This window comes from Pelmatolapia mariae, linkage group LG9, assembly GCF_036321145.2.
Source record: "Pelmatolapia mariae isolate MD_Pm_ZW linkage group LG9, Pm_UMD_F_2, whole genome shotgun sequence".
Taxonomy (NCBI): Eukaryota; Metazoa; Chordata; class Actinopteri; order Cichliformes; family Cichlidae; genus Pelmatolapia; species Pelmatolapia mariae.
In genome coordinates, this window is record NC_086235.1 from 5,181,863 (window position 1) to 5,196,140 (window position 14,278).

The following is a 14,278-nucleotide window of genomic DNA, read 5'->3' on the forward strand; positions in this document are numbered from 1 at the left end:
GGGGAGTAAGATTGGTTGTCCTAAAACATGCATTTGGACTCCACCAATCAAGCCTGTATGTTAGAGTGGCCAGACAGAAGCCACTCCTCAGTAAAAGGCATATGACAGTGCACCTAGAGTTTACTAAAAGGCGTCTAAAGGACTGTTATGCCATGAGAAATAAAATTCTATCGTCTGATGAAACAAAGATTGAACTTTTTAGCTAGAATACCAAACATCGTATCTCGAAGAAACCAGGCACTGCTCATCACCTGGCCAATACTATCCCTGAAAACATTGCACTTACCGTACCTATCCAATCTGATGGGTAGAGTGCACATCCAAGCTTGAGAGGTTCTGCAAAGAACCCCAAAATAGGTTTGCAGGCCTGTAGCATTATACTAAAAAAGCCTGTAGATCTGTATTAGATCATTATCTAATGTCGCCCTATGACAGCTGGGATAGGCTCCACCGAGAAGAAGACATCTATGTCCACTGTGAATGACCATCTTTGAACAGAGGCGGTGGGCTACGACATCAACTGTCTGCAATTTTATAATCCGGTTTTGAGATTCCTTCCCAGATGCCTTGCCCATTCAAAACCTGGGCCCTCTGACCTCACTAAATCACATGATCGTGTAGGGCTAGGTTTCACAATGAGTTCACTGGAAACCTTGGCTGGTGTGACCCACACCCATTTTCACATACAAGGTGTGAAAATGGGTGTGGTTCAGTATAGGATCATTAGGGGCTTCATGACCCTCTTTCGGACTTAAAATCTGGGACTCTCCATCATTTGCCGTTAGAACGGAAGAAGCATCTTGGATGAGACGTGAAGCATCTTCAAGAAACCTAACGAAGTCCAGACGCTTTTACTTTCCAAGCTCCTTAGACTACGATGACCTGGATGACCGAGAACCTTCACAGACGTTCTGGTAACTCTTATACAGAGTTACCATTCTGAAAAATAGGGGTTTCAGGCCAAAATTCTTCATAAACCGCTTGAAAACTAGCTGGAACTGGAAAATTGATGCCAACAATGGAAGGAAAAAATGTGAGAAGCAGAGGAGAATTGAGATTCAGAACAATAATTTCTGGGGAAAAAAGAGCCACTACAGTAGACCATGTTGTTGTAAATGAAATGATAAACCATTCAAAAAAATGGAAATACTCTTATTATAACCCTTTTATGTGACATAGGTAGGAGCTCAGTTTCTATTTTTATTTCAAATTTTGTGAAGAGTTGTAATGCAGCCACATGAGGTTGGAAAACAATTAAATAAACTAAGTTTAAAGTATTAGTGAAGGGAAAGAATGACTCAGCAGTACTGAACTGTGTGGACCAAAGAACAAGATAAACATCAACTGAATCCAAGCAATGACAGTTTTGTTTATTAAATCATTTACAGGGAACTTCCTGCTTTTCTGACATTTCTTTCGGAGTATTTCCTTCTATCGGACCTTCCTGGATGTTTGTGATTCATTTTGTGGTTATCAACATCGGTGTCACTGAAAACATACACTTAAGGGTTTCCACCTACAAGTGTTACAGGTATTTCAACATCCGTATCCAACTTTCTGTCACGTTTGTTCCAGCCTTATGGCAGCAGCCTTATTCCGTTTGAGGAAGCTCTGGACTGTCATGATGGCGATAAGAGAGTGTCAAGTAGTCTAGTGGTGTTAAAATATCTGAGTAGATCTTACTCAGTTGAGCTGGCTGTATAGTTACAGGTTCATTGCGTCCAATAGAAAAATCCAGAGCATCTCAGGTGATTCCAAAAAGTTGATTCTGTTCATGTGGATGTAGAGTTTTCAGTGGTAGAAAGTTTCGTCACTCATCCAAGTGACTTCTTCAGTCTCAGTTGACTGCAGGTTTCCACAGCCTTATAAACAGTACATTCACATAATGACTGAAGCTAGCACCATTGAATGAACAGAGGGCTGGGAGGTCAGTCTCTTGATCATTAATATGCAAAGTGTCCTAACTATATGTCATGAAGGGCTGTGTGGCAGGCAGGAGTTGGACCCAAAATGCAGGCACTCAGACTCAAGGGATGAACTCAAAATACTCAGCTTTATTTGCTGGCAGGGAAAAAGCATACAAAAGCAAACTAAACTAAACTGGGAAATCACAAACTAAACTCACAGGGAGACACAGGGAGATCCACACAGCATGAGGGACGACGCGACACTGACTCAGAGAAACACAGGGTTTAAATACAATGGGAAGTAACAAAGGGAATGAGACACAGAAGGAGAGCACAGCTGGGAGAAATCAGAACTGACGAGACAAGGAAGCAAAGCAGGACACATTCACATAAGACATGAGCTGTGTCCCAAAACGTCGGCTGCATCCTCCGGAGGCTGCGTTTGAAGGCCGATTACGTCACAGCCAGGCGACGAAGGCTGTCTCCTTCAAATGCTGCCGACAAATGCGTCCTTCATTTCCCCGAATTTGAAGGATGGGTCGGGTGTGTCCTTCGTGGCCCACCATATCCCAGAATTCATAGCGCAGCCCAGCCAAATTTCAGCTGCCAACAATGGCGGCCGCTACTAAGTTTTAAAATTAGTCTTATTAATCTTTCTGGGTCACAAAATAAACTTTTAACATATTTTCAGGCGAGAAAGTAGCTGCGTAAATGTCAAATATCTGCTTGGTTTATCAAGACATCGTATATTTGCAAAAGTGTGCCGACGTTTTCGGAGACATCTGTTACCCACTTGCTGGATAGCAAGCCGGGGGGTTCAATAGTCACTCGAGCCAGCAAGAGCAGCGGACTCCCGGCTTCATCATTTTCAGACCCCCGCTCTTTCGCTACTCAGGTTAAACATGTTATATAAGTCACTCGGATAACCTATAAGTCACTCGGATAACTCGGAAGCTCAATAAACTAAACAACTTAGGACCGATAAAATAACTCCAAGAATAACAAATGAACAAATGAACTTAACATGAAACAGGAACACAGGAAAAACTAAGAACGCTGGGTCGAATGACCCAGGATCCTGACACCACAGATCAACAACTAATGATCAATGTCCATGAGTATAATTCACAGAGAGTTGGGGAATGGCTGCAATCACACCACTGTAAGAGAGTGAAAGATGTATCCTTAGCTCCCCTCCTTGATTCAAAAATGGTCTTTCCCTTTTCACTTAAATGGCCTTCTTGATTCTCTACTCAAACCAGCGTTCCTCCCTTTCCAGTACGTATACATGTCTGAAGTTTAGTCTCCAACAAGTGAAATGTTGAACTGGGTTAAGATCAGGTGACTGATTTGGTCACATTCTTTACTTTAATAAACTCCTGGGTTGCTTTGGCCATATGTTTTGGGTCATTTTCCATCTGCCTTATGGGCCTAAGGGTAGACTGCGAGCAAGGAACGGCAGAACGGAGGCCCACCAAGCGCTAGCCAGGTCCCGTCAAAAGGCAAGAAGCGCTCCCTCAGTGAGTCTGCTGGATCCATACTGGTCGCGTCGTACTGTCACGGCTGGGACAGCAGTCGTGTGGAGGAATGAATGAGGAGCCAAGATGCAGACGGTGGTGGAGATGTGAATGAGGATTTATTTACAGTGGAAAATAACGAAAGCTAGGACAGAACTAAACATAAACCTAAACTGGGGAAACTAATAACAAACCAAACCCGAAACCATAACTCATGGAAAAACATAAGGAAGTGACACCGGGGATGACGAGCGGAGAAAGGAAAGCAGAAATAAGGGGCAGAGAGACACTGGAATTACCAAGAAACACAGGCGACGCGACAAGGAGCACAGGCAGACACACACTATAAATATACACACCAGGTAATCAGGAAATGGCACACAGGAGGGGACACAGCTGGAACTAATGGGCATAACGGGACACAAACCTACAAAGTAAAACAGGAAACTCACAGACTGTTTTACAACACAAACTCGGGGACACAAACAGAGCACAGAGGACAGACACAGGTAGGGCTGAAAAAACACTAAAGCCCTAAACACAAGAACCAAACCCTAAGAACTAACACCAAAATCAGAAGTAACACAAAAAACAAGGTGATACCAAAAGGAAACACAAAATGCTGGGTCAAAATGACCCAGGATCATGACAGATTGCATTTAGCTGGATTTGAGCAGACAGTATTATCTCTGAACACCTCAGGAGTTCATTCTGCTGCATCTGTCCTGTGTCACATCATGAATAAACCTTGTCCCAGTGCAACTGACAGCCATGCCCAAGCCATCCCACTGCCCTTGCTGTGTTTTACAGATGATGTGGTATGCTTTGGATCATGACCCATGATCACCTTTCAGTGAACCGTCTGTATTTACTTTCATGCAGTCTTCTTTTTGTGGTAGACTTTCATATCCATACGCCTACCTCTTGGAGAGTGTTGTTCACTTGTTTCGCTGTTGTGAAGGGGCTTCTTTTCAACATGGTAATGATTCTGGGATCATCCACCACTGTCGTCTTCTGTGGACGTGCAGGTCTGTTGGCATTGTTGAGTTCACCAGTGCTGTGTGTCTTTCTCAGGAAGTTCCAAAATGTAGATTTTGCGACTCCTAATATTGAAATAATTTCTTTTATGTTTTTTTTCTGTTTTGGCAGCTTAAGGATGGCTTGTTTCACCTGCATAGAGAGCTCCTTGACTGTATGTTGTCTGTTCAAAGCAAAATCATCCAAATGGAAGCGCTACACCTCAGATCAACTCCCGACCTTTTGTCTGCTTAATTGATAATGAAATAAGGAAGGAATTTCAAACACCTGCCCATGAAATAGCCTGTACTCAATTGTCCAACATTTGTCCCTTTAAAATGTGGGTGACACATGTTAATTAGCTGAGAATCCTAAACCCAATTTGAATGTGGATACCCTCAAATGAAAGCTGACATGGACACACTTAGTCCATGTCCATTATATAACTATAATTGGAAAATGTTTCAATAAGTAGGTGAAAAACAAAACTTATGGTACTAACTTTACATATACCAAATTATTTGTGAAATTTATATTGTTTAATTTTAATATTATTATTATTGTTGTTGTTGTTGTATTAACAATAAGGACAACATTTTCGCTTAATATTTGGTTTGCTCTCTTTACATGAATACCTATTATGTGTAATAGTAGTTTTTTGTAATATTTCAATGTCTTAGTCTGTGATAGATCTGTCTGATAAAAATATTGGAAACCAAAGAAACACTAGGTGCATGAAATAACTTGAGTTTATTAATTTCAGCATTCATTTGATTCTATTACAGTTTAATGAGCTTAACTATGGGAGGAAGTCAGTGGTTTATTTAACAACAAGATGTAAATCTATTTCAAATAGCCATATTTTTAAAATGAAACTCTTCTTGTTCAAATGTTAGGCAATTATTTTGTGATTATCTGTGAGTTCATTTTACAGAATAACTTTCACACTGTAAATTAGAATAGAATAGAATAGAATAGAATAGAATAATCCTTTAATTGTCCCACAAGGGGACAACAGCAGCTGCTGGATGGTGCAGGATTTGAAACAGTAATCTGAGGGTTCATATGTCAGTGGCAGCACGACTGTGAACTCTTCTCTTGGTTTTCCAGTTTTCTTACTCAAATCTTCTATTTGCTTCCCCACATCTTCTGGTAAAAACCCATCCTCTACCACCAACAAACACATCTCACTGTGGGAATTCTTAGGAAATTGTTCCTGTATGTCATCATAGAATATGTCAAAGTCAGGTGTACATGTGATCTCAAATGTATAATTCTCTTTTTTTTTGAGAATCTTTCTTGTAGGTAGCACAGACAAATCTTTCCCCAGGATGTGAGTTATTGGGGCTTTCTTCAAAGACTCTGTTTTTCCAAAGACAACAACTGAAATCTTGGTTGTGAAAATAGTGAATCACAGTTTAATTTTTTGATAGTAACACTATATATAAAATCTTAACACTTGATTTGAATAAGTATTTAGTATATATAAAAGCGTTGCTTTTACATGGATTATGCTTTTAAAAATATAACATTACAGAAACAGTGACAGTAAACTTACTATGAGACATGGTTCTGTCTGCTGCAGGCAGAGGCTGTGTGGATGTCTGCACGCTGTGACACTCTCTGTTTGCAGTGAAGCAACAAGACTGAAAAAAAATTGACACAATATCACAATAGCCTTGAGATGACAACATCTCAAGGCTATTGTGATATTGTGGGGAGAAAACCCCAGTTACATGACGCCCTATGAGCAAGCACTTTGTGACAATGGAAGTAAAAACTTATTTGTAACAAGGAGAAAGAGTGCAATTCTGTTCAACATGATAAGAAGTCATGTTGAAATTATCGAAAGTGAAGGGAATTATATTGAATAAATGTGACAGTTGTAATAAAATTGCTTTTTCTAGAGTGATGAAGCAGGGGGGAGAGAGAACAGTAAGATAAGCTCAAATCAGATGATGTCACAATAGATGATTGGATACTGGTAACACTGGGTGTTGGTTGTGTCAGAGGATGAACAAAGACCCTCTGCAGATAACAATTAGTTTCATCAGAGCATCGCCGACGATTCGAGGACTCTGGTTCAGACAGTGCATTTTTGTAGCAAGAAACTGTGGGTTTGGTCTTCTGTTTCCAACCCACTGTGGTTCTCTATCTCTCACTAAAGCCTTATATAAACTCTCTGTAGGTATTTAGCAACAGTTTAGATTTAATTATTTAACATTTACTTAATAAAGTGTCCAATCTTCAATTAAAGTCGCAAATAAAAGTTTATTTTGTGGACATTTCCTTTTTTTGGCATGACTATTCGCAACCACCTTATTGAGGTTCTTATAGGGTCTTATAGCTTCTAAAATGAACAGTTCCTGGGGGCTTTTTTCCCAGGCCAAAAAACCAAATTCTCCAAAAAATTTCCAAGTGCCATAGATCATTAGGGTGGAGCTACCATAAATGAACGCGGCTTACTTAGGGACCCTAGTGGTGTGCATCATCTATCTCACTCCAGGGTAGGCATTCAGATAGAGTCAGTGAGTGCTGGGCCAATCCTCCCACCTGTTAATCAGTCGTGGTAAAACCCCGTAGATCAAAGACTCAGATCCTTTAAACAGAGAGCCGGTCGAGACTTCTGTACAGAGGTTCTGCACAAATTCTACAAAAAAAGACTTTAAAGTTCTTAGTGAGTTCATGGAGTAGTGTTTCCAGGCATCCAAAATAAGGCATAAAAGGCCCTGGAAACACTACTGTTCTCAAAAAGAACACACCTGTAGTCACACTTCTGAATGATTTCTTTCAGACCGGGTTGGCAGGAGTGAAGAAAATCCTCCAGCTTAATATTTGCACAGTGCAGGTCGTCTCCTCTGGTGAACAGGATGATTGTTTGTTTTCTAACTTTGCTTGCAAATACTTTTTCTAGTTTTTCTATTATGTCTCTCTCACCATCTGTAAATCTGCTTGCTTGCATCACAAGTAAATACACACAAGGTTCTGACTCACAAAGCTCTTTGCATTGTTCTACATGTGTGTCCCAAACTCGTGAGTTGATGTCATCATCAAAGATGTCTGGGTTATCAATGACACGTACATGTATGCCATTTATCTTTGATTCTGCCACTTGGCACTCTGTGGTGACCGGCTTTGAACTTGGTTTACACTTGAAGAATTTCTTTCCGAGGATGGTGTTTCCACTGGCACTCTTTCCCGTACCGGTCATTCCCAGAAGAACAAGGTTCACTTTGGTGTCAAAGTGATTTCCTGCATTGATGAAGAACAAAAATAAGTGAAAGTGAAATAGATCTGAAAAACAATCATCTATAGTTAAATTACTTACAAGGCTTTTATGCAAACAGGATAATATGCTTTCAACTATACACATAAATATATCTGCATGCGGTTCACATAATTACACCATGCCACCTTACATTACATCTTTTTAATGTGCAGGAAGCATGACAGTTCAAACCTGGGTATGCTCCTGTGTAAATTCTCCCTTTCCTTGCCTATCAGCCAAGGATGCTCCTGCATAAGAGACTCTTTATCTCAATATTTTAACTTCCTGGTTAGATAAAAAGTAAAAAAAACCGTTAATAATAAAGATAATAATTTCAAAACATGTCCCATATTTGAAACTATTTCCGGGGACGGTGTAGGGCTCTTTGTTACATCTGCCACTTTTATAAAAAGGCCAAATAAATGCTTTTGAACACAACTTGACAATATTGTGAGATACTGCTGATAAAACTGAGTCTTGCCTTCCATCCATTCATGTTTGCTTCTTAAACATAAATTTAAGCTGAGGTCTCCCAAAGCTGTCATAGATTGGGGATCAGCAGCAGACCTGTAGTTTAACAGAACTAAATTAAATCACCAGGAAACTTTGTTTTGGGGGCAAAAGAATTATTATTTCTGAAACATTAAAATATTATAACATAATAAAAAACATACTAACGAATGAATTAAAGTAGATTTGTAATGTATTTGAAGTATTTCTACTGCATGTGATAGTGCTTTTTACTTCTACTCTACTACATTTTAAGACTTTATGAGTTTTACTTAAGCAAACACTCTAAATGCTTGCTCAACATGTTGTTAATACAATTAAAATGTTTCATGAAATACTTCTACATGAGGGCACAAATCCATATGAGACTGAAAATTGTAACCAGTGTTTTATATGCCAGTTTTCTTCTTTATTTATTTAAAACATTTAAACACCCTAAAAACAAATCTGCATGCAGTTATTTAAAAATATGCCAGTATGCTTTACTTTATCAATATATGATATCTTTGTTAATAAGACAGTGAAGAGTCAGTAGTCATACCATGTAATTAATTATTAGCAGAACTTTGAGACATGATTCTTCAGTCCAGAGCAGTGAAACACTGTGTGGTGTCTGCAGGCTGCTCCCTGCCTATTATATAGAGCTGTTATGCAAATAATGGGGGTGTGTCAGTTGTGAAGCTACAAACAAGTTGAACAGTAGCTTTAGCATTTATCTGTCTCACCTATGCAGTGACAACAGTGAAGACAAAATATAGCTTCATTCCCACCTAGAGATGGACCGATCCGATATTATGTATCGGTATCGGTCCGATACTGACGTAAATTACTGGATCGGATATCGGAGAGAAATAAAAAATGTAATCCGATCCATTAAATATCAAAAAAGCACCTCACAAAACTTGCAACACGGCGTAACTCAGCTCGTAACCGTAGCACATCAAGCAGTGTGCTCACGTGATGGAGCGGCTGTGTTTATTTGTAGCCTCGCTACCAAACCAGCATTTCATCTCCGAGGAAGTTCTCCCAGAGAGAAGTAAAGCAAGTGTGTAAGTTCATCTCTGAATGTTTGTAAAGCGTTCCCATGTTAAGCTTAACAACCAATATATGGAGCGACTGCCTCTTCTCTCTCTCTCCCTCTCCTGCTGCTACTTCAATCATGAAACTGATTAATGATCAGCTGATCGGCTTTTCTGTCGCGAGTCCGTCTCTCTTCTTTGTTTTTGGCCCACTTCATGTCAGAAAGAGGAAACCAGCGGCTGAACAACAGCAGCACGTTTAACCTTGATAAGCTGTTGTTAGAATTTATTTAGTATTACTCTCTACACCAGGATCCTTTTCTATGTAGCTGACGGCTGGTAACTGTGCAGGGGCGGATCTAGGAAAGTTTAGCCAGGGGGGCCGATAGGGCATTAACAGGGAAAAGGGGGGCACAAAGACATACTTTTCTTTCTTATTCTCATTTAAAATGTCGAGCTTTTAATAAATAATTATCTGAATCTTACACCCAAAGTTTTAATCTGATGTAAAATATATAGAAGTCCATTACTGTATATAGTAACTGCTAAGTCTAATATACCCTAGTAAGCTATACTACTTTTTCCTTTGGGAAGGTACCATCTGTGCAGTCTGCAATTCTGTAGAAGAAAGATGTTGAATCTATTTAATTATTCTTGAAAAATAATTTATTTCTGTGCATTTTCTTTTCACACTGCATCAAATTAAAGTTGATTACGTCGATTAACCCTTTAAAGCCGGTCGGAGCGGGCACACTCCATTTTGCGTAACTATTTTTAAATCCCTGTAGAACTGCAACCACGTAAGCTAATGCAATAATTTTTTTTGCATATGAAAGAGGAGGAGTTGTACTTACATCTTATGCCATCAGCTTGCCCTAGGTCACGGTTTCCTTCCACATATAGCTTTGCAAAAATTGCATAAAAAGCGCTTGCAGCAACAAAAACATAATATTCCAGAAACAGGCTTTGCCGATCTGATCAGCTGTTCGTAATACTTCCTATGTTGGAATAGATGTCAGCGCGAACTATCGCATGTCCGCCATTACCTGCCCAAAACCGGAAGTGACGTAATTTTCGCAGAAATGTAGTTTTTTTTTTAACTTCAGGGCCTCACCAGCCTATACTGGTGTTTTTAAAAGTTATCTTTGACTTTATGACTTTCTGTGTTGTTTCTGAGATGCTTAGAACTCAAATTGCACTGCTGGAAATAGTTTATTTTGATGCATATGCCGTTTTTTTTGCAAATTTGCATTACAATATTTATTTTTGTTTTTCCTGCAGTGTATAAAAATTGGTGTATTTCAAAAATAAAACTATAAAAGACACTTAAAATAAATTTCCTGTGGTGGGAAACTATTTTGTGCAACTTTTTTGTATTTACAGTTTTGAGGGATAAGCCTCTTAAATTTCTCTAACTAGAAATATATGTTAAAAAAACAAAAACGATTTTCAATTTTTTTGTAGTTTATTGCACTTTTTTGCAATTTATGTAGTTACTATGCACTTAATGCATACATATTATTAAAATTTGGGTTATAATGGTTGTATTGATGTATAGCAACTTGAAATGCTCCCAAAAATGGAACTACAGCATGTAAAAATATAATATAAGATCTGGCAGACTTGGTTCTATGGTAGGTCTTAAAGGGTTAAGCATCATGAGGTGGAGGGTAAATGGCCTGCATTTGTATAGCGCTTTACTAAGTCCCTAAGGACCCCAAAGCGCTTTACACTACATTCAGTCACTCACCCATTCACACACACATTCACACACTGGTGTGGCTACATTGTAGCCACAGCTGCCCTGGGGAGCACTGACAGAGGCGAGGCTGCCGGATACTGGCGCCACCGGGCCCTCTGACCACCACCAGTAGGCAAACATGGGGTTAGTATCTTGCCCAAGGATATTTGGCATGCAGCCAGGAGGCACCCTGGGATCGAACCACCGACCTTCTGATCAGTGGCTGACCTGCTCTGCCACCTGAGCTACAGCCTATTTTTTTTTTGCTGGGAGTTTGCAACCCTATTAGTTAGGTTGCTTAATATTTCTGCTAAGTACTCTTTAAAATACCAGAATAGGAAGGATGGAGTAGGTTTAAGTTTATTAGATTGATCAGTGTTGCTGAACTATGAAATATTTTGGGCGCAGTGTATTTTTTACATACAGGTATAACAGAATAGCTTTAGTGTTGTTGTTTATTTAAACTTGAGTATGAACTTATACAAAATGCAGCAAGATATTAAAAAAACAGTTTTATTGATTAAAAAGCACACTATATCGGATTCATATCAGTATCGGCAGATGTCCAAATTTATGATATCGGTATCAGACATAAAAAAGTGGTATCGTGCCATCTCTATTCCCACCAGGTAAGCAGTGACTTAAATCCTGTGTGTATAATTAATTTCCGGTGAAAAATGTCGATATCTGTTCATGATCACTTGTGTTAAACATTTTCAGAAATGTTTAACACAAGTTTTAAATCAAACTTGCATGTTTTGTTTCAGGTCCTCATTTGAGGATAGTAATGATTGCAAAAACTGGTGTAGGCAAGAGTGCTGTCGGAAACACCATCCTGGGAGAGAAATTTTTCAAATCCCGTCCCTCTTCATCGTTGGTAACAGAAGCCTGTGAAAAACAGGTGACACGGTGGGGTAACAGAGTAGTTAGTGTTGTAGACACACCAGGTATCCTGGAGGCTGGAAAATTATCAAAAAGAGATTGTGAAATGTGTCAAAGTCTCCTGTCCCGGGCCTCATGTGTTCCTGCTGGTTAACCAAGTCAGTCGATTTACTAAAGAAGAGAAGAACTGCAGGTGTTTGGCTCAGCAGCAAATCAGTGCTTGTGCTCTTCACCCGTGGTGGTGATCTTGGAAGATCACCACATACACCTGTATGTAGGTGAAGCTGGACATCTTCACGAAAATTAAACAAGTGAAGTGGTTTCAGTGGTTTCTTTCCAAGCACCTTAAACTGCCATGATTTTGGAGAGACTGTGAGTGGCAAAGTCAGTGAAGGAACTTTGAATTAAGACACTGAGCACTAGATGTACGGAACAACGAAGTTTTTATTAACTTCAGTTATCTTTGCAGTATAGAGCATAGAAATTTAACTTTGATTTGTATTCTCTCTTTTTGGTACTCCATGCTTTATCATATACAAGTGTTGAATCTACAGTATGCAGACTACTGTGAGTACTTGCAGAATGCAATAAATACATACTATTAACTCTTTCACTTTATCATAAAACAGGGGTAAATGTTCTGATGTTTACTCTTTTTATTTTTATGCATGTATGTATTGTTCTCGGTTTTATATAACCATGTGAAGGAAAAACTTTTGATTTTTACCAAATCACTCAGCTATTTTGTGAACTTTAAGTGCTGTTTCAGATCAGAAATTAACAAAGAAGCAAAGTAAAATTGTCAAAGTTCTTTTGTTATTGATGACTCTAACATCAATGTTACAAATTACATAACAAATTACAAGACAACATTCATGCAAAAATTTGAACAAATGCTTCACTTGCAAATATATCAGACCGTGATTACATTTTAACTGTATACTGCAGGACATAATTTAATTCTTTACCAGTTTATATTTTACACCCCCAAAATCACTAGAAAGCCATTTACTGCTCTGATCTAATACATGAAGTTATTCTAAGACTCTCATCACTGATTCCATCAGTTTTCGCACTTCATCTAAACCTGGTCTGCAGTTCTCAAAAACCACACACATGTTTCCACACTTTAATTATTTCCATCAGACCAGGTGGACAGGAATGAAGGAAATCCTTCATGCTCATTCCTGCCTGCTGCAGGTCATCTCCTCGTGTGAAGAGGATAATCATTTGTTCTTTAACTTTGTTCCCAAAAGCTTTTTCAAACGTTTTCAATATGTTTCTCTCACCATCTGCAAATCTGCTCACGTGCATCACCCGTACAGGTCATCATCATCATCATCCAAGAAGTAATCATCTATTGGCTTGTCCTCCATTTCATTTTGGAACTGAGAATAATCAGCAGGCCTGTAACATGAAAATCAAACAATAATTTCATGTTGTACAAAATTATGTCACTTTCTAACTCTGCATGTGTGTACTTGCATCTTTACCTCATGCTGAAGAGAGTCAGACCTCTGTCTGCAGCCAGTTTGTCCAGTTCACTAAAAACCTGCTGAATGGTGCAGGATTTGAAAGAGCAACATCCTGGTTTGTATCTCAAAGGCAGCACGACTGTGAACTCATCTGTAGGTTTTCCAGTTTTCTTGCTCAGATCATCTATCTGTTGCCGCACATCTTTATCTGAAAACCCATCCGCAACTACCACCAAGCACATGTCAGGGGGTGGACTTTAGAGAAGTACTGTATATATTCACATTGTGTGTTCATGTCTGGGGTACATATGTACTCATATGTATGATTTTCATATATTTCTGTGTTTGTGAGAAACTTTTTGTTGGATAGCTCAGATAAATCTTTGCCCATGATGTTGGTTATTAGAGCTTTCTTCAACAACTCCCCTTTGCCAAAGATAAGGACTGAAATTCTGTCTGTAAAAATAAACCAAATCAAGATTTTAATATAGCTCAAACAATCAGAATGTATGTGATCACATAGAACCCTGAAATATGATTACCCTGGTAACCCTCCATGAGTGGCACTATACTGTTAATCTTACAGTGGAAGATTATGTGCATAAGAACAGTAACTTCATACATTTACTTAAGCAGTTTTAATTTACGTTTGCAATTGTATGTCATGTTGCTTTCTACTCCCACTATACTAGATTTAAGCCATTATGACACTTTCTATGCTGTGGATTACATCATGTTGTCATCTAACTGTGTGGTGTTAACTGTTATATATGTGTTATATATGTAGTAGTGTAGTCGAATGATAACAAAGAGAGGGAAGGTAGTCAGAACTGAGGGGATCGAGCTACCAGAAGGCAACATTGCAGACACAGAGGACAGTTACAAGTACCTGGGGATCCCGCAGGCGAATGGGAACCATGAAGAGGCCGCTAGGAAAGCTGC

At 39.1% G+C, this 14,278-nt stretch overlaps 1 protein-coding gene across 1 annotated transcript; it reads right to left on the minus strand.

Annotated features, from left to right (window-relative positions):
* Positions 1-7,124: 7,124 nt before the first annotated feature.
* LOC134635063 (uncharacterized) lies at positions 7,125-13,175 on the minus strand. Its single transcript, XM_063484578.1, has 2 exons — positions 13,151-13,175; positions 7,125-7,693 (listed from the first exon to the last, which is right to left on the minus strand). The coding sequence occupies exons 1-2, from the start codon at positions 13,173-13,175 to the stop codon at positions 7,125-7,127; spliced, it is 594 nt and encodes a 197-aa protein (XP_063340648.1).
* Between the last annotated feature and the right edge of the window lie 1,103 nt (positions 13,176-14,278).